Source organism: Jaculus jaculus, chromosome 6 (genome assembly GCF_020740685.1).
Source record: "Jaculus jaculus isolate mJacJac1 chromosome 6, mJacJac1.mat.Y.cur, whole genome shotgun sequence".
NCBI classification, from domain to species: Eukaryota; Metazoa; Chordata; class Mammalia; order Rodentia; family Dipodidae; genus Jaculus; species Jaculus jaculus.
Window position 1 is genome coordinate 46457317 of NC_059107.1, and position 25802 is coordinate 46483118.

Genomic DNA, 25802 nt, shown 5'->3' on the forward strand with positions numbered 1-25802 from the left:
ACCCTGAGACTCGATGACCAGCTCCTCTGGCCTAACTGGCAAGGGTCAGGCCGATGAGAGACCCTATCTCAAAGAATGTGGATGGCATTCCTGTGAAACAACACTGGAGGTTGTCTACCGGCCTCCACGTGCATGAGCACACATGTGCATGTGCACTCACATACATATGAACACTGCACAGATATGCAAGCACATACACATAAAAATAAAGAGGGAATTATAAGGTCAAGGTAGGAATAATAACAGCAAAATCTTTGACTAGGCGGGAGGGGATGTGACTGAGTACCAGAGACAATGTAGGCAAGGGACACATACAGGAACAGCTCAGCTGAGAAGAAGAGGCAGGCTGTCTGGGAGATTGGGAAGTTCTGGTCTGATGGCATCTATTTTTTTTCAGTGAAAGATGGTATATCAGCTAGCAGTGAGAAACTGGCTTGGATGTTGGTGGGTTGAAAAAGCAGTGGTGTTTAGCCTGAAGTGAGTGTAGAGGGTAACTTGCACAGGGTATGCTAGGGCATGCCTAGGTGAGTCTTAGATACCTGGGTGCACATGATTCTAACTGAAAGACTTGGGGCCAATGGAATGCAGTGAACGTTCATTATACTACCTTGCACACACTTGGATAAATCTCTCAAGTTAAACACATAATGAGACTTGGCTGGTGTTGGCAGGAGATCAACGCTCATTCTGTTATAAATCTCAACAGCAGCTTCTACAATGTTTGAGGCATTCTGCTTTACAGCAGGTGGAAAATCTGCCAGGAAACCCTGTAAGATGGACTAGAACCAGAAATATAACATGAGGTTATGTTTTTAAACCAAATGTTTGCCTTTCAAACACTAAATCTAATATCTTTTCAAAATAACAACTAGAAAGCCAAATTCTAACACAAGGATATCTGGTGTCAGTGCTCCCCATTATTCTTAGATTGTCTGGAAGGCCTGAGCAGCATTCACAGCCAACCTACCACAATGTTCCTCTCAAGCAATTTAGACTTCAGCTTGGTGTGGGTTCAGAGAGAAGGAGCAGAATCTTCTTGAAATGAACTAAAGTCATCTTTCTGATTTTTACTGGTGAATGATCAGCAAGCCTGTAGATTTTCATCTTCATGTGGATTTCAGGAGTGACTTGTAATATCAAAGTCCATGCCCTTATCTCTTCACAGTCAGAAGTCCACCCTCCTCCACTCAGGTCAGGAGTTTAGATGTTTCTTCTAACAATTTCCATTCTCGTGTGGTTTCTTGTTTTCCCTGGCACCATCCATTCTACTTCCCACTCTTCATTTGTCTCTCTCTCTCCATCGCTCACTATATCCCAGCCACACTGGCCTTAACATCCCAAGCACTTTCCTCCCTCAGGTCTCTACATTTTTTGTTTCTGTTTCCTGTCTCTCAGGGTCCATCCCACATGGCTGTCCACTAGATAGTGCCTTTCTCATCCTTCATGTTTTAGGTTACATGTCATATTTCCAGAGAGACCTTCTCTGACCTTCCAGTCTATAATATATTTTTCATCTCTGATTTCTTTCATTATTTACTGTGATTTGAAAATTTATGAGCCAGCCCCTCCAACCCCAGTGCTCAAGAAAATCATACTTTTATACATAGATAAATTCTCACCCTCATCCTGTGTGCAATGGGAGAAGCCACTAGCTTGCATTAATATTTGGCACAATGTTTATAAGTAGTTTTTTATGATTTTAGAGTTTAGTCTCATATATAAGGTATTTTGAAATAAACCAAAGTATTTGTTTTCAGTGGTTCTCTTGCTAAATATTGGTTTTAGCAACTTATAAGGACTGTCTCTTGAAGGACCCTCCTTTTGTGTCCTTAACATGAGTTAAGCATTCTTCATGTGGCCAGTATTTTGATGAAGATCACAAGCTCAGTCTTCAAATTTGATGAAAATATACTCAAACGTATATGTGTGGGATAGAGTTGAAAAATTGGAATATATTTATACCACATATATTTATAAACACAATATTTGCATTATGAATATAAAAAAGTTCCAGCCTATCTATTCTTTATCAGACAAATAAAAACAGTTTGCAACACATGTGAGTAGCCATGTATATATCTATACAACTCATTCACAATTATCTGTTTCCATAGTGGAAATACCATGAGAATAGAGATGGTGTCTACTGAAAGTGATATACTGACCTCTGGCATAGGCCAGGTACACACACTTTTTTAGTGAATGAATCAATGGCTACTAGATTGGTATTCATAAATTAGAATTAGCATATCACTGGAAATGGTGAAATATCCCCCTGTAATCCCAGTATCCCAAGACAGGAGGATTGAGAATTTGAGGTCAGACCTGCACTCTGCTTAGGAAAGGGATATAGGGGCTCCCTAGATATATGATGGGCCACTTTTGACTGTGGAATCCTATGCATTTTTTTCTATTTTCCCTCTTGTATCAGTCTAAATTCACACTCACCTGAAAGATCTGCTTTAGGCTGTGCTCCGAGGGCATTGGGATGCACAGCATGCTGAAGTGCCTGATGAAGCGTGGGGTCACCGGGTTGCGGCCTCCTCCTGGAGGTGCACAGGCTGATACAATTGTCACATCCTGCATGAAGAGAAAGTCACCTGGATTCCACACTGCACAGAAAGAGATGTATCCACCTTTCTCAATGGCAAGACTCAGGAATAATATTTTTCTTTTTTGAGGTCCTACCACATGCCTGCATTGCATTGCATTTTTGTGCACATCAAGTGACAATCATCATGACCATCTGTGACTACTATTATTATTTTTATTTCATGGATGGAAAAAAAAACAATGTCTTGGGAGTTTAAGTAGTTTTTAGAGGTCAAACAAGGGGTTGACAGCATCAGACAGCATCAGTTTATTATTTATTTATATTTGAGAGAGAGAATGAAAGAATACATACATACATACATACATACATATGTAGAGAGAGAGAGGGAGAATGGGTGTACCAGGGCCTCAGCCACTGCATTTGAACTACAGAAGCTTGCACCACCTAGTGGACATATGCTACCTTATGCTTGCCTCACCTTTGTGTGTCTGGTTTATGTGGGATCTGGAGAGAAATTGAACATGGGCCTTTAGGCTTTATAGGAAAATGCCTTAACTGCTAAGCCATCTCTCTGGACCCAGAGTTGCATTTTGAAAAGACTACTCTGACTGTCTGGAGATTGGGGAGCAGAGTTGCAGCATGTAGAGACCAGTTCATATGGTGTTGTCTTCCTAATTTTCCTACAAGAGGAAGGTTGCTGGCTTCAGTATTCCGGGGGCTTGACTCTAGATAATGGTCATAGACATGAAAAGAGTGATTTGAGAAGTATAATTCTGGAATTTGGACTGAGTATCTTTCCTCTTGGATGGATAAACACCATTCATCTTACAGAGGTGCTAGAAGTAAACAGGCTGGCAATTGTAAGGCACTTAGAACAGTTCTTGGTGTCATTTGTTTTGCGTATGAGCAAAACCAATCTCATCCCCGACATGCTCCTTTCCAGAACAGAAGCAGGACATGCAGTTAATGTGGGCTCTCCCTTCTCCCCCTGACTCCATAACCCAGGAGCCCTGCTGTTGGCCTCCTAAACCCTTCTGGTTCATTCCATCACACTGAGGCTATTACCCTCATCCCTTCTCTGGTCCTGCCTGTAGTTCACTCTTGTCCTGCAGCTGAGGGGGATCTTTTCAGAATACTTCATTCAAAGATTCCTCATCTCACATTAGAAATTAATACCCATTATGAAGTATGTGGAAGGAAGAAACTTTTTTTTTCAGGGAGAGTCTCGTATAGTTTAGGATGACCTCAATGTATAGCTGAGGACCTTGAACTTGATTACCCTGTCTCCACTTCCTGAATGCTAGAATTACAGCATGTTTGTTTTTTTCTTAAGTTTCTTTCTTTCTTTTTTTTTTAACTGAGCATTTTCATACATTAGTATAGTGAAATTTGGTCAAAATCCCCTCCAATTACCATCTTTTGTTACTCCTTCCCTCTCCCTGTTCCATTTACCCCCTTCTCTTTGCAACTAGTGCTTCTTCTAGCTCGATGTCTCTTTTAGTCATTCTCTATCATATATGGGTTTAATATTGTGCAGGGCTTGGGGAGATAATGATAGCCAACAACCACTATGAGTTAATGAATGTACCAGTCATTTCATGTCAGAGGAGAGGGTCCTCAAAAATGAGACCACTCAATGCTCAGGTTTTAGGTGGTGCTGGGAACTGATCCCAAGGCCTCCTGTGTGCTAGGTAGGCAACCTGTTAACTGAGCTTTATCCCCAGCTCTGAAAGTAGAAACTTAATGGAACTATGGTAAGAATGGATTACAATTAGATAGAATTACCAGGGTGGATCCTCCATTCCTGAATATTGGTGGTTTTATAAAAACAGGGAGTCAAGAACCACATACATTTGTGTCCCTCTATGTGATGCCTTGCTGTATCCCAATTCCATCAGTAAGAATGTCATTACCACACACAGATCCTTACCTTTGGATTAGAACCATAAGCCATAATAAACCTCTCTTCCTTATAACTTACACTGTCTGTGGTGTTGCTAATTGCAACAGAAAACAGACTATAAGCCCATGCAAAGACATAGGGATCTCCCTATGGTCATCTGTAAATTAAGGCAGGAGGCCATAGAAGTAACTGATGCTGCTGACACCTTGATCTTGAACTTCAAGTCTTCATAATTATGAGAAAATGATAGTTTAAGCTGCCCAGTCTGTGGTCTTTTGTTATGGTAGTCCTAGCAAACTGACATAATATATTGGATTACTATCTAAATTTGAACACACTATGTAACATAAAATCTACAGTAACCTGTATGTCTTTCCAAAAGAGCTTATTTCTATCATAAAATCCACCAAAATCTTGATACTGCCGAAGTAATTCAATTGGGGGCTGAGAGCCATAGCGATCCAGTCTGGGCATGTTTAGATCATCAACAAAAATTACAACACGTTTGTTTCCTGGTGCTCCTAGGGAGATAAAATGAATTAAAATTAAGAAAAATTTTAATTTATTTATTAGATAGATAGATAGATAGATAGAGACAGACAGAGAGAGATTGGGCACACCAGGGCCGTCAGCCACTGCAAATTAGCTCCAGATGCATGTGTTATCTTGTGCATGTGGCTTACATAGGTTCTGGGGAATTGAACCTGGGTCCTTTGGCTCTGAAGGCAAATGCTTTAACTGCTAAGTCATCTCTACAGCCCAAGAAAATGAATTTTAAAAGAAATTACCAGGGTTGGAAAGAAGTTTCAGTAGTCAAGTGCTTGCTTCCAAACATGAAGACCTGAGTTTGATCTTTACTACTCATGTAAAATACTGGGTGTGATGGTGGGCCTGTATCCCAGCACTAGGGCAGCAGAGACAGGAGTCCTTGGGCTCACTGGCCAGCTAGTCTAGACTAATTAGTAAGCTTCAGGCCATTCAGAGACCCTGTCTCAAAGGAGGTGAGCTGTGTTCTTGAGGATGACACCTGAGATTGTCCTCTGGTCCCCACTTGCACATGTGCACAAATGAACACACATATGTGCATAAACAAAGAGAGCTGTGGAGATAGTGAAGTGCTAGCTGCCCAAGTGTAAAGACCTGAGTTCAGACCCCCAGAACCCATGGAGGCCTACCCGTAAATTCCAGTGCTTAGGAGGCAGAGACAAGGAATCCCCAGGGTAATAGTGCTGGCTAAACTATCTGAATTGACAAGCTCTGGGTTCATGTGAGAGACCTTACCTAGATAAATATGGCAGAGAGAAATCAAGGAAGACACTCAATGTCAACCTCTGGCCTACATATGCATGTCTACACACATGAATGTGCACCAACACATATATGTGCATGCCCACACACACTTGCACATAAATAGGAAAAGCAAGAAAGAATTAAAAATTGCCCTTAGAAAATACAAGACTAAGCTGCTACAGTTTGAATATGACTGTCTTCACAAAAATTCACATTAAACCTTGGTCTCTAGTGTGCTGGTGTTGAGAGGTGGCAGTACTGCCCATCCAAACCCCTGCTGGAAGATGTCGACCTGACCAGAGTGTCCATATTGTTTGGTCAAGTGGGTCCTTATCCCCAGTCTCAGAGCACATAATGATAGCAGCTCTCTCGTGAAACCTGGACCTCTCTTACCTCTCACCATCTGTGCGGCCTGAGCATAGAGGAGGAAGGTTATTTTCTTCCTACAGTAGGAAGTGGCGGAGTGCCAAAGGTTTAATTTCATCAATACTATCTACCCTCACATGGAAAACAGGACTGATATTCAAACCTAACCCAATCTCATCAACAGGAAATCCAGAATAGTGAGCTGTACAGTGCTGCATTTAATGAAACCCAACATACACACTCATTAGAAAAAAGCAGTGTGATAGCTGATCTCTGGTTGTCAACTTGGCAGGATTTAGAGTCACCATGGAAATGAATCTGTGAGGGATTGTCTACATTAGGTAAGATGAGGTGGAAGGACCCATTCTAACCATGGATGCCACCATCCCATGGGCTGGGTTCCTAAATTGTGTGAAAAGAAGAAAGCTAGCTGAGTGTTTAGCCTTTATTACTCTCTACTTCCTTCTTGCTTCCTGACCTTGTCTTCCTGCTCCTGTCATGCTTTTTCTGCCATGATGGATCCTAGACTCTATAACTGGAAGCCAAAATAAACTCTTTCCTTCCCTAAGGTGCTTATGGGTGGGTATTTGTTCCAGCAATGAAAAAGTGACTGATCCCAGGACAGTCGATACAGAAAAGGGAACAACAGTAGCACAGGAGGTGATTTCACCTGCTCTGACATCCAGTGTCTGAGGCTGATGGAAAAATAATCGTATCCATGCAAGAGGGATGAATGAATGATAGGTGGTGATTACAAGGCAACTTATGAAAACTCAGAGATCCATGCCATGTTTTGCCCCAGGGAAGCCAAGTAGCATGATCCAAGTGCGGAAAGAATATAAGAGAATCATTTATAAAGATTTGGAACCTGCCTGTACCAGGAAACAGACTGATATCTGTTGCCCTTTGTCTAGCTGAGCAGGGAAAGGGAAAAGAGAAGAGGCAACGGGCAACTCCACTACTGGCATACAGAGATCCATGGAATGATGGACAATGTGAAAGCAGCTGAACTTGAGCCCTGGTTGGCACTCCATTCAGAAGGACTGTGAGATGGGCAAGTGGACATCAGCCTCAAGAGGGTAGAAGAGGTACTGCTGGAAGGTGGGACTGACTGGAGATGGAGACACTGGTTCCCAGCTCAGGGAGCCTTCTAGTAGGGAGGATGATGCTTGACTTGAAAATAACTCCTTTGGGATTTCTTACAAGAGATCGCACCTGAAGGCCTGCCTCCCAGAGAAAATGGCAGCAACTCAACACCAGCCAAATAAGCAGGGACCATCTACAGAGAGGCTCATCTAAGGGCCAGCAAGGGAGAAGATACCACCTTCTTCTCCTGTCCCAGCATATGAGAACCCCCTCAGGGAGGTGGGTAAAGTGCACCCCATGCACTCTCTCTGACACAGTATCTGGACCCATTAACTTGGCTTCTGACAGAAGAGAAGCTGAGCTTTCAGTTAGGTTTGGGGTTGATGTTTTTACATTGGTCCAGACTTAGAGTATCTAAGGGTTACTGAAAAAATGTTATTTGTCCAAATAAAAAGGGAAAAGGGGCCAGGCATGGTGGTGCATGCCTTTAGTCTCAGCACTTGAGAGGCAGAGATAAAGGACTGCTGTGAGTTTGAGGCCAGCCTGAGACTACATTAGTGAGATATGCTTATTCCCAATGGAATTCAGAAATTCATTAGATATGAAGTTTGTTGATTTAAACAATCAATTGTTGTTGAAAGGGACTAGGTGGAAAGAGGGGGAGTTACTAACTGGCAGAGAATGAAAATAGTTATAAGGGTCTTCATTGTCTACTTGATTGGACTTGGAATCACCTAGAAAACCCACTGGGCATGTCTGTGAGGGTATGTCTAGCAAGATCCTAAGGACAGAGGACCTACTCTGATTGTGGGTGACACCATCCATGAATTGGGGTCCTGGACTGCATAAAAAGGAAAACTGGAGAAGATAAGCTGAGCAGCAGCATTCATCTCTCTCTTCTTGCTGGCAAGACACAATGTGATCATCTGCCTCATACTCCCACCACTGTGCTTTCCCACCAGGATTTGCTGGTTGCATTCTTAAATTGTGAGCCAAAACATGTCCTTCTTCTGCTACGTTGTTTGCATCAGGTTTTGTGTCACAGCGATGAGAAAAGAAACTACTGCAGTGGTGACAGAAATAAATGACTTGCTTATTAACTATAAGATACTGAATAACATAATTAACATAATCAGCTATGGTTTAAACATGATGTGTCTCCACTAAAACTCCTGTTGAGGTGTGGTCTCCAGTGTGACAGTGCTGGGCCTTTAAGAGAGATTAATATTTTTCTCAGTCTTATGCTCATAGGACTGGACTGGTTACCATGAAGGGTGGGTTATTGCAAAGCAAGTTTGGTGTGGTGGTTTGAATGTAAATGTATGCCCTCCATAGCCTCAGGGATTTTTATTTTTATTAAGGTTAACCTTGCAACTTAAGTCTCCATCAGCTTGTTGCAGGCTGTGTCACTAGGTGGATCTGGTAGTCCAGCTGTAAGGTGAGCTCTGGCTGTTAGTGTTTGCTGGCTGTTTAGTGGTGTCTCTCTGCTGTGGATCTATGGGAATAAGCCAGCTTCTTCTGCTCTGATGGACCTTCCCCTGAGTCTGTAAGCCTAAATCAAACCCTTTCTTCCCACAAACTGCTTCTGGTCAGATGTTTATCCCAGCAACAAGAAAATAATTGCAGCATTTGGTTCTTCCAGCTTATTTTCCTCCTTTCTCTCTCAGCATGTTACTTCCCTCAATGTGTTCCTGTGGTGTGGTGCTGTCCATCAAGAGGCCCTCACCAGAGACAGATGCTAGAGCCATTCTCTTGGACCTGTAAAACTGTGAGCTAAATACCTCTCTCTCCTTTGTAAAGCAGCAAGTCTCAGAAACTTTATTACAGAAACACAAATCAGACCAAGGCACAGCTTTACAAATAAATTAAGTACAGGAAAATATCTAGATCTGAGTTTATTACATTAACTCTTTATGCAAAGTATTGGCTAGATGAGTAGTTTTGTGAAACAAATTACAATAATTCTTACCTAGAATATTTTTTCTTTTTCTTTCCAGTTTTGACTCAATGATTTCTTGTGTCCTTGCAGATGAAGTTTGGGCAGAAAAATTTAAATAAACAGGGACATAGCCAGATGATTCTTGAATTCTATTTAGCAATCCTTTTGTGATAACAGACTTTAAATTAAAAATATGTTAATTGGTTTCACATTCCATATAAATTTTCTTAATAGCCTAACTTAGTAACAATCCAATATAATAAGCAAGAACCAGCATAAAAGGGGAAAGATTAAATCTAGACTGACATGTCTACTATTCTTTTATTACACATGTCATTGGGTTATACTTATCAGAACCAAAAATATATTGCACTCAGCTCTCACTCAGCAAAATATTTCAATTTCATACCAAAACCCATATAGGTCATTCCCCAGGCTTAACTTAGGTAGACCTGAGTTTTTCATAGAAATAATTTAGAAGGAATATTTGTCAGTCTTTGTGTGAAATTCTCCAAAATCAAGAAGCTCAAATAATCAGTATTTTCTTTTCTATTTCTTTCACACATATTAAAATGACACCATCACTGTGGCTATGTCAGGGAGAAGTAAATGGGCAAGAGGGCACAGTGGCATTTATAAAAGGTTTTCTGAGATCACAAACTGCTCTGGGGACCCTATCAGTGGCATAAGAACTCTGGACCACCAGGGGATCTGACACACAAGCTGTTAAGCACAAAGCCTGGTCCAGAGAGCCTTTGGTTTATGTTAGGTCAAAATAGGCTCCCAAAATGGAGTCACCAAAGACAGCAGGATGGCGACAGACACAAGGAAGTAGGTCAACCAGTTCTTCAAGGAACTGCCCAGTCATTATCCCTTCCTTACCTAACAATGCCCCCAGGTCAGGATTTCTTTCCCTCTCATCTTGTAAGTCACCTGATCACTGTTCTGAAGTCACACCCTGGCTATCTTAGATCTTCCCTAAAGAAACCTTTTTTTTTTCCTTTTACTTCTCCCTTCCTTACCTTCCCCCAACTGAAGAGCTCTATATAACCCACTATATAATCCCAAGTTAACTGTGCTCCACTCTTGAGAGAAGTCCTGGAAGCTTGTGCTTTTCCCAAATAAAAGCTTCCATCTTTGCCTCAGAGTGGTCTCCATGGTCATGGTCTTGGTCACTCCTGAAACTTACAGTACTACCAACCCAGGGAGTCATTCAGAAACTGGCAAACTGGGTCAGTATAGATTTAGCATACTTACATTCTTTCTGAAAAAGTGACATTTAAAAAATTCCTCTGAAAAGTAATGTTAATTCTGGTGCAGAAAATTCTAAAGTCCACAGTGCCCTCACATTTGAACAGACTGTCTTTTTTGAAAGAGGTTTCCTACCTTGCCAACACCTGTTGTACCAGTAAACAACACTGAATGCTTGACTGCCAGCAGTTTTTCCATTAGATAGCCAAAGCGCACTGTGTCTGTTGTGGGGACAAGCATATCAAAAAATGGAACATCCCGCCTATACTTGAAGGTAGGTATGATTCGTTCCCAGGGATCCAGCCGTTTTGTGTCAAAGTCCAGGTGAATGCTCCACAGGTCTCCAGAATTGGGAAGCTAAAGTATAAAATCAAACATGCTTTTTTAAAAGGCGTTTTATTTTCTATTTACTTATTTGAAGCAGAGAGAGAGAGAGAGAGAGAGAGAGAGAGAGAGAGAGAGAGGGAGAGAGAGAGAGAGAGGGAGAGAATGGGCATGCCAGGGCCTCCAACCACTACAAATGAACTCCAAATTCATGCACCACCTTGGGCATCTGACTTATGTGGGTCCTAGGGAATTAAATCTGGGTCCTTTGGCTGGCAGGCAAGCGCCTTAACTGCTATGCCATCTCTCCAACCCAAACACTGCTTTGAACAGGCCACAGAAAATATGGACTCTTAGAAATAAATATATTCACAGAGAAACAGAGACAATCAACGAACATGAATGGATCTGAATTTCTTTGTAGAGAAGAAGTTATATAAACATCAGAGACTACTCTCTCAGTTTTATATGCAACATAATGAATGAAAAACTGTGCTATTTTAATCAAATTAAAATCTTATATCAGAATTGTACAGCAGTAACTTTTTTCTGAGGCAAGGACTTGCTTTTCAACCCAGGATAACCTCAAGTTCTCTATGTAGCTCAGGCTGACCTCATACCCTCAATCCCCCTGCCTCTGCTTTTCAAGTGCAGGATTACTGGAATGTGCCACCATTTCCAAGGAGCATTTTAAATTTGATTCAACTTTCAAGGGCTTGATCAATGGCAAATACCCAGATTTGTGCTGGAGACAAGTACTGGCTGAGAGAAACCTCTGTCTTCAATGACCTGGCTAATCCAGGTGGGGACATGATACCTTCAGTTAATACCCAAAAGGAAGTAAGGAATCTACTGCAGCTTATGTCAGCCACAAGGTAGGGATTGGCTCATTGCTGCCTGAGGACTGGTGGTGGCTGAGATTCAGGAAAGATCTGGAAGTGTTACAACCGGAATCGCTCCAGTTTTGAATTGACTGCTGTTTCATTGTAACTGTTTCTCAAGAGTGATTCACCCCTCCCAATTATCATTTTCCTGGCATGGCCTAAGCCACCTGTCTGATTATCACTTCCCTGAAGTGGCCCAAGTCCTGAGGCAAGGTTGATCACACTCCAACCAAAGAATTCGAATGACACCTGCCCCCCATGGCCCCGTAAGTATTCCCTAGTCTGTCAGGGAAGTGGTTTCTGACATTCCTGGTCAGAGCCCTTCTCAAGCTTTCCCAAATAAAGCTCCACAAACTGTACGCAGTGGACACTGGCATATGGCCCATGCTGCCCCATGCTAACCTATTTTGATGGCTAAGGGGGAGCAGAAACTTTAACCAAACTGCTCTGTTGGAGACAGTAAAAAACTCAGCACCCCTGTGGTAGTTTGAATGTATGTCCCCCATAGCCTGAATATGGCATTTTAGTTTCAGCTTGCAACTTGAGAGTCCAGCTGGTGGACCCCTGCTGGGGGAGAGAGTTATGTATTAGGGGAGTGTCTTACGATCCAGACATACTGGGTGTATAAAGAACAGTTTGGGCTCTGCCTGCTGTGTTTGCTGGCTATTTGTTTGGCGGTGTCTCTCTGTTATGATCTATGGAAGTAAGCCAGCCTCTTCCACCATTGATGGCATTACCTATGGATTCTGTAAGCCTTAAAGAAACCCTTTTCTCCCATAAGCTGCTTTTGGTTGGGTGTTTGTCCCAGCAATGCCCTTCACAACAACCCCTTTTTGCACTGATGAAGAGTGTGATGAAAAACACATGGAGAGTCCATGGCTACTGATCTGGGTACAAACTCCAGGGACCAAAACACATTCAAGCAAAAACCATGTCAAGGCAGCCTGACTCCTGCTAGCATGAGATTCTCCAGCTACAACAGTAAATATAAACATAGCCCAGCAGTACCCAGAGCCTAGGGCATTGAAATCTGTCACATGTAGAAGACAGAAGCTGGTATTTTCTTTCCTGGGAGCACACCCAAGCTGCTGGCTAAGAAACTGCTAAGGGAGGGCTGACCCCACTGACCCCTCCTCAGAAATTCAACACAAAGTGCAAAAGACAGGCCAGGGTAAACTGTTTGACCTCTACAGAGATACTGCAAACTGATCATTTTGGCTTAAAGTGTTTAAGCTCAAGACACAAGCAGCTCTCTCACTAGCAGCTAGCTTTTTAACACAACTCAGGCTGAGGAAACTGACATCCATCCTAGCAAGGAGGAAATTTTAATAGACATTAAAAATAATTTATGGACGCTGGGTGTGGTGGCACATGCCTTTAATCCAATCACTTGGGAGGCAGAAGTAGGAGGATCATCATGAATTTGAGGCCGCCCTGAGATTACATGGTAAATTCCAGGCTGGCCTGAGCTAGAGTGAAACCCTACCTTGAAAAAAAAAATATGGGCTGGAGAAATGGCTTAGCGGTTAAGGGCTTGCCTGTGAAGCCTAAGGACCCCAGTTTGAGGTTCGATTCCCCAAGACCCCCATAAGCCAGATGCACAAGGGGGTGCATGCATCTGGAGTTCGTCTGCAGTAGCTGAAGGCGCTGGCGTGCCCATAGTCTCTCTCTCTCTCTCTGCCTCTTTCTCTCCATGTCACTCTCAAATAAAAAGAAACAAAAATGTTTTAAAAGAATATTTATTTGCAAGCAGAAAGAGGATGAGAATGGGCATACCAGGCCTATTGCCACTGCAAACACACTCCAGATACATATGGTACTTTGTGTATCTGGCTTTATGTGGGTACTGGAGAATTGAACCCAGGCCTTCAGGATTTGCAAGCAAGTGCCTTTAGCCACTGAACCATCTCTCTAACCCAAAAGACATATTTTTATTTTGCTTAATTTTACCTTTTTAAATATCTATTTTTGTATTGGTCTTTTTTCTCTCTCTCTGAAATTAAATATAATAAAATAACTGAAATGCCAGAAAAAGAATTTAGTATTTCAATTTTAAAAGTATTCAAAAATTTCAAGAAATATTCAAATAAGCAGAATGAAGGATGTAAAGAAATTGATTTTATCTAGATCTTGATGAAAAAATAGATGAGAAAACTAGCAAAATGGATGAGAAATTCTGTAACATGGAGCAAAAATTCATGGAGGGAATTGATCTGGAATTCAACAAAAAGAACTCCTGAAAATGAGTCACTTAAATGAAAATACAGTGGACAGCATCATCAACAGAGAGATTGAGCAGATTAAAGAATATTAGAGATGGAAAACACAGTTGAACCATTATGACATTCAGATATCAAAAGAGTAAAAATAAAATATCAAGTATGGTCATAATACTGAAATTTGGGGTGCCTCTGAGAGCAATGCAATGGAACCATTCTTGGTTCCTGGTTGGGCTTTCTTTCTTTCTGTTTTTTAAGGTAGAGTTTTGCTCTGACTCAGGCTTACCTGGAATTCACTATGTAGTTTCTGGCTGACCTCAAACTCAAACTGATCTCCTACCTCTGCCTCCTGACTGCTAGAATTAAAGGTGTGCACCATCACACCTGACTTGGTTGGGCTTTTAAATCAGGAGTTAGCATTCTAGAAACTTACAATCACACAAAACTTCCCCTAAGTCAGTGTCTCTAGGTTCTTGTCTTTTGAATTTGAAGAATATAATCTTCATATAGAGATTCATAGAGAATGAATCTCATATACTGAGTGAGATTTAGAAAGATTTTTATCATAGAACTTGAGAGAAAGAGAGAAGGTAGAGCTCTAAGAAAGCAGTAGGAATCTCATATAGGTAATCCACCAAGTGACTTTCATTTTTTTTTAAAATTAGGAATAATATTTTATTGGAAGGGATGACCAGTCTAGTTCCCACACAAGATATCCAGACACCCTGCAGTCATACCTCTGGCTTCTATGGAAGGGGAACTCCTATAGGGGAAAAAAAAGAAATAATACTAGAACTGTCTGTTATTTTTTGCCTTCAGCAATGTGGAGGATGCAAGGTCTCCTTTAGGAAAAACGATAAGGAAAAAGCAGATTCTCCCTTATAAGCTCAAGGACATTTTCTGTTTTTAGCCACTTTTAGTCTATTTTTAGTACCCTACTAATCTTATTTATTATTATTATTTTAATCTTTATAATTTTTATTTTTTAGAGCAAGGGAGAGAGAGAGAATTGGTATACCATGACCTCAGCCACTGAAATTGAACTCCAGATGATTTTCAACACCTAGTGGGCATGTGCGATCTTATACTTGCCTCACGTTTCTCCATCTGGCTCCTGTAGAATCTGGAGAGTTGAATATGCTTCCCTAGGCTTCATAGGCAAGTGCCTTGACCACTAAGCCATCTCTTCAGCCCTATTATTATTTTTTAAAAATATTTTATTTATTTATTTATTTGTAAGCAGAGAGAGATAGAGAGAAGAGAGACAGACAGAGAGAATGGGCACCCCAGGGCTCTAGCTTCTGCAAACTAACTCCAATGGGCTAGGCATGATGGGGCATACCTTTAATCCCAGTACTCAGGAGGCAGAAGTAGGAGGATTGCTGTGAGTTTCAGGCCAGCCCAAAACTACATAGTGAATTTCAGATCATCCTGGTCTATAACAAGTCCCTACCTTGAAAAACCACAGATTCACATGCAAAAGGTCCAAACTTGAGATGTATGCACATCATTGTGCATATGGCTTTATGTGGATACTGGGGAATCAAACTCAGGTCATTAGGCTTTGCAGGCAAGTGCCTTAACCACTGAACAATCTTTCCAGTCTCCCCGCCCCCAATAATCCTAAATTGGCTCAACTACAATTTCTAAAAACCTTGGACATGATGAAGAGATAAAACCCAAGGAATTCAGGGATAAAATATGCAGCTGAGGTTTTTTAAATGGCATATAAAAACTATTCAATGAAATCATAGCAGAAAAATTTCTAAGTCTAGAGAAAGATACAGGCATATAAGTACAAGAGAACTTTAAATAGACATGGCCAGAAAAGAACCTCTCCAAAACACATCATCCTTAAAAAGTTAAAATGGCAGAAAAGGAGCAATATTAAAAGCAGCAAAAGGCCAACTTTCAAAAGCAAATGCATCAGAATAACATCAGACTTTTCAGTAGAAACCCTGAATGCTAGGAAAGCATAGAATGACATATTTTAAGTGCTGAATGTAATAACTGACAAGCAAATTATGTCCAGAAATATACCGTTTAAAGTTGTTGGAGAATGAAGGCCTTTCAAGCTAATCACAAGTTAAAGCAACCCATAATCACTAAGCCAGCGTTACAGAAGATACTTCAAGGAATGCTATCAAAAAAAAAAAAAAAAAGGCACAACATGGAGCAAAGAAAGAAATAAGTTTTGTGACAAGATTAGATCAATAAATGGGAGCTATGAAGGAATCATTCTTTTTCAGTTCAGTAAATTCCTAAGATAAGAGAGAAAAAACAGAGCAAGAAGGATGTGCAACAACCAGGAAAACAATCAACAAAATTACAGAAATCAGCTAGCAAATATATCTTTATAATTACTCTAAATGAGAATGGCCTTAACTCCTCAATTAAATGACAATATCTGGCTGATTATAGCAAAACAAAACATCCAACCATCAGCTACTTGCAAGAGACAAACTCACTGGCAAAGACCATCACAGGCTGAAAGTTGAAGTGTGGAATATAGGAAGCTGGTAGAAGTAGACATCTTTATATCTAACAAAGCAGATTCAATCCAAAATTCGTCAAAAGATAAAATTAGTCAAAAGTCACGCTATAGTAGCAAAGAAGTAAGAAGATATAATGATAATAAATATGTATCTACCAATGTTGGTGAACCTAATTTCATAAAACAAGCACTACTATACATAAAGGAACAGAAATCTAGACACAATAATAATGAATAAAATAAATTCAATGTTCCACTCTTATCAATAATAGATCATTTAGGCAAAAAAAAAAATCAACAGAAAAACTTGAGGCTTAAACTCTATCATATAGCAAATAGACTTAACAGATACCAACAGAATATTCCATTCTTTGGCTGCAGAACACACACACAATAGGACATGAAGAAGCCAAATAATTTCTGTTTGTAGATGATATGATCCAACACATTAAAGATCCTAAAGATAAACATTAAAGATCTATGATAAACACTTTCAGCAAAGTGGTAGGGTACAAAATGTAAAAATCAGTAGCTTTTTGGTAAGAATGTGGAGAGAGTCCCCTTATCCCCTGCTGGTGGGAATGTAAATCCATGTACCCACTATGGAAATCAATGTGGATGTTATTTAAAGAACCAATAGAGCTACCAGATGATCCAGCAACCCCATAGGAACACACCTGGTGGAATCCAAGTCAGCATACTGCAGATACATGTGCACATCTATGCTTACTGCAGCACTATTCACTGTAAAGTGAAGTTATGGAATCAGCCTAGGTGGCCATGGACAGACACAGGAATGAAAGAAATGTGCCATATATATATATATAATGGAGTTTTATTCAGCCATGAAAGGAAAAAAATCATGTCATTTGAAGAAAAATAGATGGATGGAAATATTGATCATCATGTTAAGTGAAATAAGCCGAACTCAACCAGGCACAGTTTTTTTCTTTCATATGTGAAACTTAAGACACATACACATGTGTCATGCAAACAGGAGGAGGACTATTTGGGGAGATGAAGGAAATGAGTAGAAGTGGGAGGGGACAAGAAAGGGTAATGCAGAGTGAATATAGTCAAAATAAATGATATTAATTGAATAAAAATGTCATTATAGCTACTGGGACCTCATGAAATTACAAAGATTTTATATGGCAAAGGACACTGTGAAAAAAGCAAAGAGGCAACCTACAGAATGTGAAAAAAATCTTTGCCAGCTGTACATCTGATCTGAGGATTAATATCTAGGATATACCAAGAACTCAAAAAATTAAATAATAAGAAATCAAACAAGCCAATTAAAAACTGGGCTATGGAGGGCTGGAGAGATGGCTTAGTGGTTAAGCGCTTGCCTGTGAAGCCTAAGGACCCCGGTTTGAGGCTCGGTTCCCCAGGTCCCACGTTAGCCAGATGCACAAGGGGGCGCATGCGTCTGGAGTTCATTTGCAGAGGCTGGAAGCCCTGGCGCGCCCATTCTCTCTCTCGCCCTCTATCTGTCTTTCTGTCTGTGTCTGTCACTCTCAAATAAATTAAAAAAAAATGAATTAAATAAAAAAAAATGGGCTATGGAACTAGAGAGTTCTCAAAAGAAGAAATACAGATGGCATATAAGCATCTAAAAAATGTTCTACATCTGTCATCAGGGAAATGCAGATTAAAACTATGTTGAGATTCCATCTCACTACCATCAGATTAGCTACCTTCATGAAAACAAATGACCATAAATGCTGGCAAGGAAAAAGAGGAACCCTTCTACACTGTTGGTGAGAATGCAATCTTGTCCAGCCATTGTGGAAATCAGTGTGGAGGTTCCTGAGACAGCTAAAAATAGATCATATGACCCAGCTATACCACTCCTAGGTATATATCCTAAGGACTTATCTCATTACCTTAGAGATACTTGCTCAACCATGTTTATTGCTGCTCAATTCACAAGAGCTGGGAAATGGAACTGGCCTAGATGTCCCTCAACTGAAGACTGGATAATGAAGACATGACACATTTATACAATGGAGTTCTACTCAATGGTAAAGAGAAATGAAGTTATGAATTTTGCAGGAAAATGGATGGTTCTGGAAAGGATTATACTAAGTGAGGTAACCCAGGCCCAGAAAGCCAAGCGCCACATGTTCTCTCTCATATGTGGCTCCTAGCTATAGATGATTGGGTTTCAGTGTGAGTAGGAAGAAAATTCAGTAGCAAAAGGCTAGTAAGGTAGAAAAGAGATATAAAGGGATGAGAAAAGAGAAAGGAAGGGAGGGGGTACTTAATAGGATGGTATTGTATATATGTAAGTAGAAGAATAGATTAATGGGGGTGAAAAGACCCAAGTGAGGTCAGGGGAAGAGATTGAGTAAAGGAAAGGTGGAGAGAGGGATAATCAAAATCTAAGAGGATATAAATAAGTCATATGGAAACCTACTTTTTTGGACAAGGAACACTCAGGAGCCATAGATTGTTACTAGAATATTTTCAGTGCCAGGGATGGGATACCTTCCAGTGCGTTGTTGGCCAGGGAGGCCCCTGATGCCACCAAAACATTACAGGCCATTGCCAAGGCCCTGGTTTGCCACTAGGAATAGATGGTAAAACCCTATTGCTGAAAACTCCACATACTTGGGCTTCAAGACCACTGGAAAATCCTGCTAGAACTGAGCGGATAACCTTGTCCATGTAGACCAGCTGACAGAAACCTGGAAGAAGCCATTCTGCATGAAGTTCAATGGGAGAGAGAGAAATCATCAGTGAAGATACTCAACAGTGGACATTGCAAGTCTTATATTTTGCCAGCCAGGTCAAATGAGCCAACAGGTGTAATAGTGGCACATGGTGGAAACCAACTACCCTCTAATTGGACTGGAAGCCTGCTCCATGGGAGGGAATACATTCCTGATACTGAAAACCTGAATCAGGGGCAGTCATGAGCCCTAGGGATGTAATGTCTGCTGCTGTCTGGCTAAATGTGTATACTATGCTCATCAAACTGTCCGTAATCATTTCTCTTAATGTTCATACCTATTAATACTACTCTTACTTTTGCTAGAGACCCTTCTCTTTTCAGATGGTAGTGACTTTGGGATGACTCAGAAAGCTTCATGGTGCTGGAAAGAAGTGACAGGAGTACTCAGCACTTCAATATCTCTATCACACCTTCCAAGGCTCTGAGTCCATTGCGGAAGAGATGGTGGAAAGAATGTAAGAGCCAAAGGAAGGGTAGAACCCCTTATAACATGCTCCTCCACACACAAAATGGCCTAGATATCCATGACCTCACAGTGCCTGACACTACCTACACAAGACCATCATAATAGGAGGAAAAGATCATGACATCAAAATAAAAGAGAGAATGATTGAGAGGAGGAGGGGATATGATGGAGAATGGAGTTTTAAAGGGGAAAGTGGGGGGGGGGTAGGGCATTACCATAGAATATTGTTTACAATCATGGAAGTTGTTAATAAAAAAAATAATAATAAAATAATTTTTAAAATGTCATTATAGAGCTCATCACTTTGTATAATGAATATTGAGTACTAAAATTTAAAAAATGCAATTGTGGCCACTTCATTTTCAACACTTGTTTTTAAGACATTTGATTTATTTATTATTCAGTCACTATATAGCAACTCATAATTTTGAAACACTGGAAGACATGGTGAGTTATATAGGACTGGACAAAAGTCTTTAGAATACTAAAGAGGCCATTTTAATAGCACACAAGAGACAAGAACTTTAGTTATACAGATAATAATGATGACAAGAAGACACATTTAAATACTCAGGACAGGGCTGCAGGGGCGACTTGGTGGTTAAGGCACTTTCCTGTAAAGCCCAAGGACTCATGTTTGACTCTTCAGGTCCTACCTAAGCTAGACACACAAGGTGAGGGAAGCATACAAGGTCCCACATGTACATAAGGTGTATGTGTCTGGAGTTCGGTTTCAGTGGCTGGAATTCCTGGTGTACCAATTCTCTCTCTGATTAAAAAAAAGTTCTTAAAATAAATAAATACTCAGGACATAAAATTCACTGAAATCAGGGTCTCCTTGGTACTTAGGGGGTGAGTATGTGAGGAAGAATATACACTACTCCCTAAGTTTTGGTTAGTAATGCATGACTGAAAGGCCCTTAGTTGAGACAAGGAACAGAAATCTAGTAGCTCACTAACTGGGACTGGGGGAGAAAGGGAGGAACCTAGTTTTGTGTGTGGACTACCTCCTGCTCAGATGGCGTGACTACTGTTCACCTTGGCAGCTTGCACTGTTTGGCTAAGTATCCTTTGGTGACAGCCCATCAGTGGCTACTCAGCCTAAGGAGAAAACCAAAAATATCCTGCAGGATCCAGCAGGATCTCATATTTACTAGATCTTAACTCACAAGCCCCAGGTTCTTAGTGCATCTTAAAAAAATTGTTTTATAATTTGGTAACTTTGAGTGTTGAAAAAATTTAAAAAACATTCAGAAAAGTTAAAACACTAGTACAAAGAATTCTTACATATCCTTTTTACCTATATGAACTATGTGCATTTTACCCTATTTGCTTTCTTTATTTTTTAATATTTTATATTTTTATTTTATTGAGAAAAAGATAAAGAGAGGGGGGCAGATAGACAGAAAGGATGGGCATGCCAGGGTCCCTAGCCAATGCAACTCCAGACACATGTGCCACCATGTGTATCTGGCTTATGTGGGTTCTGGGGAATTGAACTTGAATCCTTAGGTTTCACAGGCAAGCAACTTAACCTCTCAGCCATCTCTTCAGCCTGGAAATGATTTTAGTATACATAACCTATCAAACATGATAGCTTATCTTAACCTACTTACATATTATCAGGGATGGGAAGATGGCTCAGTGGCTAAGAGTGCTTGCAGCCTAAATACGAGGGCCTCTCAGGCTGGAGTCTTCTGAGTTTAAGTCCCTAAGACCCATATGAAGAGTTGGCTGTGGGTATGCATATATGCAACTCCATGTCCATAGTGGTGGGTGGAGACCCAAGAATCACTGTGATTCACTGACTTCCAGAAGCTCGGGTTTAGGAAGAGACCCCATCTCAGGAGAATACACAGGTGAGCAATAAGGATGCCTGAAGTTCTCCTCTGGCCTCTGCACACATGTACATGAGGCCTGCACATCTATGCACACACATATGGGTATATACCTCACATCACATATCATAGCACACACATACTCTACACACACATGCTAACAAATGTAAAATAAATTCTAAGAACATTTATACTAGTTTATAGTTGGGAAAAATAATTTAACATAAAGTCTATTTTACATATTGTGTTGAATATTTTGCACAATTTCCTGAATTACTGAAAAATGAAAAACAGAATAGTTGGGTGGGTATACATTTTCATCATCATAGACTTAAGATTTTTAAACAGAGGGATAATAAATCAGGGATTCTATTTCTTTGGGTGCACACACAGTTGGCTCTCTGCATCCTTAAGTTATATTTTTATGTATATATGTGTGTATGTATGTGGTTTTATGAGTGTGTGTATTTTTATGTGTGTGAGGGGCTACAGGTTGGCATCAAGTGTCTTATACCATCACTTGCTACCTTAATTTTTTAAAAAAATTATTCATTTATTGGCAAACAGGGAGAGAAAGAGAGAAAAACAGAAAGGGAATGCCAAGGCTTCTTGATGCTACAAATAAACTCCCAGATGCACGTGATATTATTTTATTTTTGATATTAGCGTTAGTGGACAGTCTATATACTACTGGGATTAGTACCCCACTATCCCGCTTAACTGTGGAAAGACTTTAAGGGATGTCCTCTCAAACATGACTTTCCTCATATGATACTGAAAAAGATTGTATACCCAAAAGTTAATGATCAGGCCCTTGGACCAAAATAGTAAATGATGGTTTGTTAACTATGTAATTATATCTCCCTCTAAGTATTTAAATTAAATTATCAAAATTATGTATTTTTAATGAAATTAACTTCAGTATCATTTTAAACTAAAAATAAAGTTGCTGAAAAAAATCCAGAAGCTGTGGTTGCTTCTGTAATCCCAGTGTGCCTCGGGTGAAAAGGGAGGTGGAGACAGGGGAATTTCCTGGAAGCTTGCAGATGGAGTGCTAAGAACAATGAGAGAAACAGGGTAAAGGGCAAGGACTGAGCATAAATTTATCCTCTGACATCCACATGTGTGTTGTGGCATAAGTATGGCTACATTACATACATGAACATGTGTGCACACACATACACACACTAAATAAATTTAAGCAAGAAAAAATAGTATCTGTACTAAAAATGTATAAACTGTTGTCATTATTAAACAAAATAGTCTAACAACTATACAGCATTTCAGTGTATAAGGTATTATAAGTAATCTAGAGAAAATTTAAAGTATAAAGGAGGATATATGTGGATTTTATGCAGGTATCATACCATTCTATCTAAGGGACATCTGCAGAGTTTAGAATCCATTGGAGAGTCCTAGAACCAGTCCCCTGTGGACACTGAGGGACAAGTGCACACACATGTTGATTTTCTCTCTCTCTCCCCCTCTCCCTCTTCTTCTCCCTCCCTCCCTCCCTCCCTCCCTCCCTCCCTCCCTCCCTCCCTCCCTCCCTCCCTCCCTCCCTCCCTCTCTCTCCCTCCCTCCCTCCCTCCCTCTCTCTCTCTCTCTCTCTCTCTCTCTCTCTCACACACACACACACACACATAATTCATGAGTACTGGCACTTCTAATTTCAATCCAATAACAAGTACATTATAATTTTCTTTCCATATTTGTAAATCCTCTCTAACAGTGAGAAATTTGCCTGCCATAACACATTTGCTCAATCTTAGAATGCATAAAAATACTTTCAGAGGGTTGGAGAAATGGCTTAGTGGTACCCATGTTCAACTTCTCAGATGCACAAGATGATGCATGTGCAAGTCACACATGCGCACAAGTTGGCACATGCTTCTGGAGCTCGATTACAGTGGCTGGAGGCCCTTGCATGCCAATTGTCTCTCTCTCTCAGAAAAAAAAAAAAGGCCAGTCTATTGGGCTTGCCTAAAAAAAATACTTTCAGAACTGCAAAAGATAAATTGTCACATGCAAAAGATAAATTAATTAATTAGGGTTCAATACTCTGTTGTAGGGTATTTTATTAGCTTTATATCATATTATCTCTAGATGGTTGGGAAAGGATTCCTTTACATTTAAAAACTATGATAAAAAATAAAGTAAGATTAAACAAGAAGCTGGGCATGGTGGCACACACCTTTAATCCCAGCATTGGGGAGGCAGAGGTAGGAGGATTGCTGTGAATTTGAAGCCAGCCTTGGACTAAAGAGTGAGTTCTAGGTCAGCCTGGGCTAGAGTGAGACACTGTTTCAAAAATCCAAAACAAAACAGAACAAATATAATAGATATTATCAATTGGTAAAACTGTGGATTAAAAACAATAAATAACTTATTTTGTAGTAGAACTAAGGTACTGTTTATTTTTAAATTATTTATTTATTTGACAGAGAAAGAGGAGAGACAGAGAGAGAAAGAATAGGCATGCCAGGGACTCCAGCCACTGCAAATAGACTCCAGATGTGTGCACCCTCTTGTGTATCTGGCCAATGTAGGTCCTGGGGAATCGAACCTGGGTCCTTTGGCTTTGCAGGCAAATGCCTTAACTGCTAAGCCATCCCTCCAGCCCTAGGTACAGTTTTAATCTTAAAATTTCATTTTATAGAATAAAAGTTATGGTGTTAAGTTAATTTGGTTCTCACCCTGGCATCAGGATTATCCTCAAGTTGTGTTCTAATAAATGTATCAAAGGCATCCCAATAGTTTTCAGTTAAGTTTCCACCTATAGACCATAAATAGCAGAAAACAAAAGTCTGACATAGCACGGTATTCAGTTTCATTTGCTCCTGAAATAATAAAAAGAAACAGTATAAATATTTTACATACACATGGGAAAAATCCTGCATCATACAGTCTTTGGACTTTTGTTTAATTTAGACACAGACATCTAGGTGGACATAATGTATGTTTCATTCAGTAATTCATAAAGTGCTGCTTTCTTATCTATATAATAGAATAAGGATGGAAAATAATGGGAAGACTTAAGTAGGGAATGTATCTCAAAGTTGTCTTTCAATGGCTTATTATCATTTATTTCATGTCTGCCTGAAGATATTTGAACAGACTGAGAATATGTTATATTGGGAATATGTTGTAGAGAGATTTGAAAAATGACTAGAAAAGTAAGTTATAGGCTCTCTAATGTTCCTTTTAACCTTAAAATTTTATAGCCATTGGTCCCATAAAAATTAAATTAAAAACCAGATATTATAAAAGCCCTTGGAGTTGTTTATTTGCAAAGAATATATACAATATTATTTTCTTAGCTTGATTAACAGTAAGAAAATTCTTCATACCATTCCCAAGTTAACTCCATCTTTGCCAAAGATTAATGATTCCAACAAGCAACACAGTGTAGTGACCTTGCTGATATCCACCTGTGGAATTGCTTGGCTGCACTTTTTGTTGATAAAATGTAACCCTTCATCAACATGACGTTGGAAAAGGTTGAGAATATATTCTTGGGTTTCCTCATTCAGCTGAAACTGAAACAAACAACACTTCAGTAATATGATTAAATTTAGAGAGGCTGCTTAGGGCTGGGGAGATGGCACAGTGGTTAAAGGTGCTTGCTTGCAAAGCCTCATGGCCCAGGTTCAATAAAGTCAGTACCCACATAAAGCCAGATGCCCAAAGTTGGCACATGTGTCTGGAGTTTATTTGCAGTAGTAGGTGGTCCTGAAGTGTGTATTGATTCTCTCTCCTCTTTCTCTGTCTCAAAAAAATATTTTTTAACAATAAAGAAATTGCTGGGTGTGGTGGCACATGCCTTTAATCCTAGCACTTGAGAGGTACAGGTAGGAGGATTGCCATAAATTTGAGGTCACTCTGAAACTACATAGTGAATTCTAGGTCAGCCTGGACTAGAGCAAGACCCTACCTCAGTGATAAATAAATACATAAATGAATAAATAAATAAATAAATAAATAAAGGCTGAAGGGCTGGCTTAGCAGTTAAGGCATTTGCATGCAAAGCTCAAGGACCTAGGTTTGATTCCCCAGGACCCATGTTAGCCAGATGCACAAGGGGGCACACACATCTGGAGCTTGTTTGCAATGGCTGGATGCCCTGGATTGCCCATTCTCTCTCTCTCTCCCTCTTTCTCTGTCAAATAAATAAATAAATAAATAAATAATTTAAATAAGTAAATAAATAATATAAAGAGGTAGCTTAAAATCTATATTTTCAATGCATCTAGTAATCTTTAGACCAAAGGATATTATTATTGCCAACTTTGCAACAAACTTTAAGGAAATCTATGATTCATGACAAAGATACTAAGTACTTAAGAATACACTATTTCTTGTTTTGGGAATGAGTACAGAAGTGATCACTTGGTGGACAATTCTTTAACTGCTAATACATACATATTTCACATATCCTTCTATACAAA

General features: G+C 40.0%; 1 protein-coding gene across 1 annotated transcript in view; it reads right to left on the minus strand.

The window, feature by feature from the left end:
- The window catches only part of Dnah6 (dynein axonemal heavy chain 6), a 397099-nt gene that overhangs the window by 124685 nt on the left and 246612 nt on the right, over positions 1 to 25802 (minus strand). Inside the window, exons 36-42 of the mRNA XM_004660533.2 lie at positions 24705 to 24887; positions 24051 to 24194; positions 10525 to 10746; positions 9169 to 9316; positions 4821 to 4978; positions 2449 to 2580; positions 608 to 779 (exon numbers count right to left, since the gene is read on the minus strand). Coding sequence (XP_004660590.1) covers positions 608 to 779; positions 2449 to 2580; positions 4821 to 4978; positions 9169 to 9316; positions 10525 to 10746; positions 24051 to 24194; positions 24705 to 24887 — 1159 coding nt within the window. The remainder of the gene's footprint in view (positions 1 to 607; positions 780 to 2448; positions 2581 to 4820; positions 4979 to 9168; positions 9317 to 10524; positions 10747 to 24050; positions 24195 to 24704; positions 24888 to 25802) is intronic.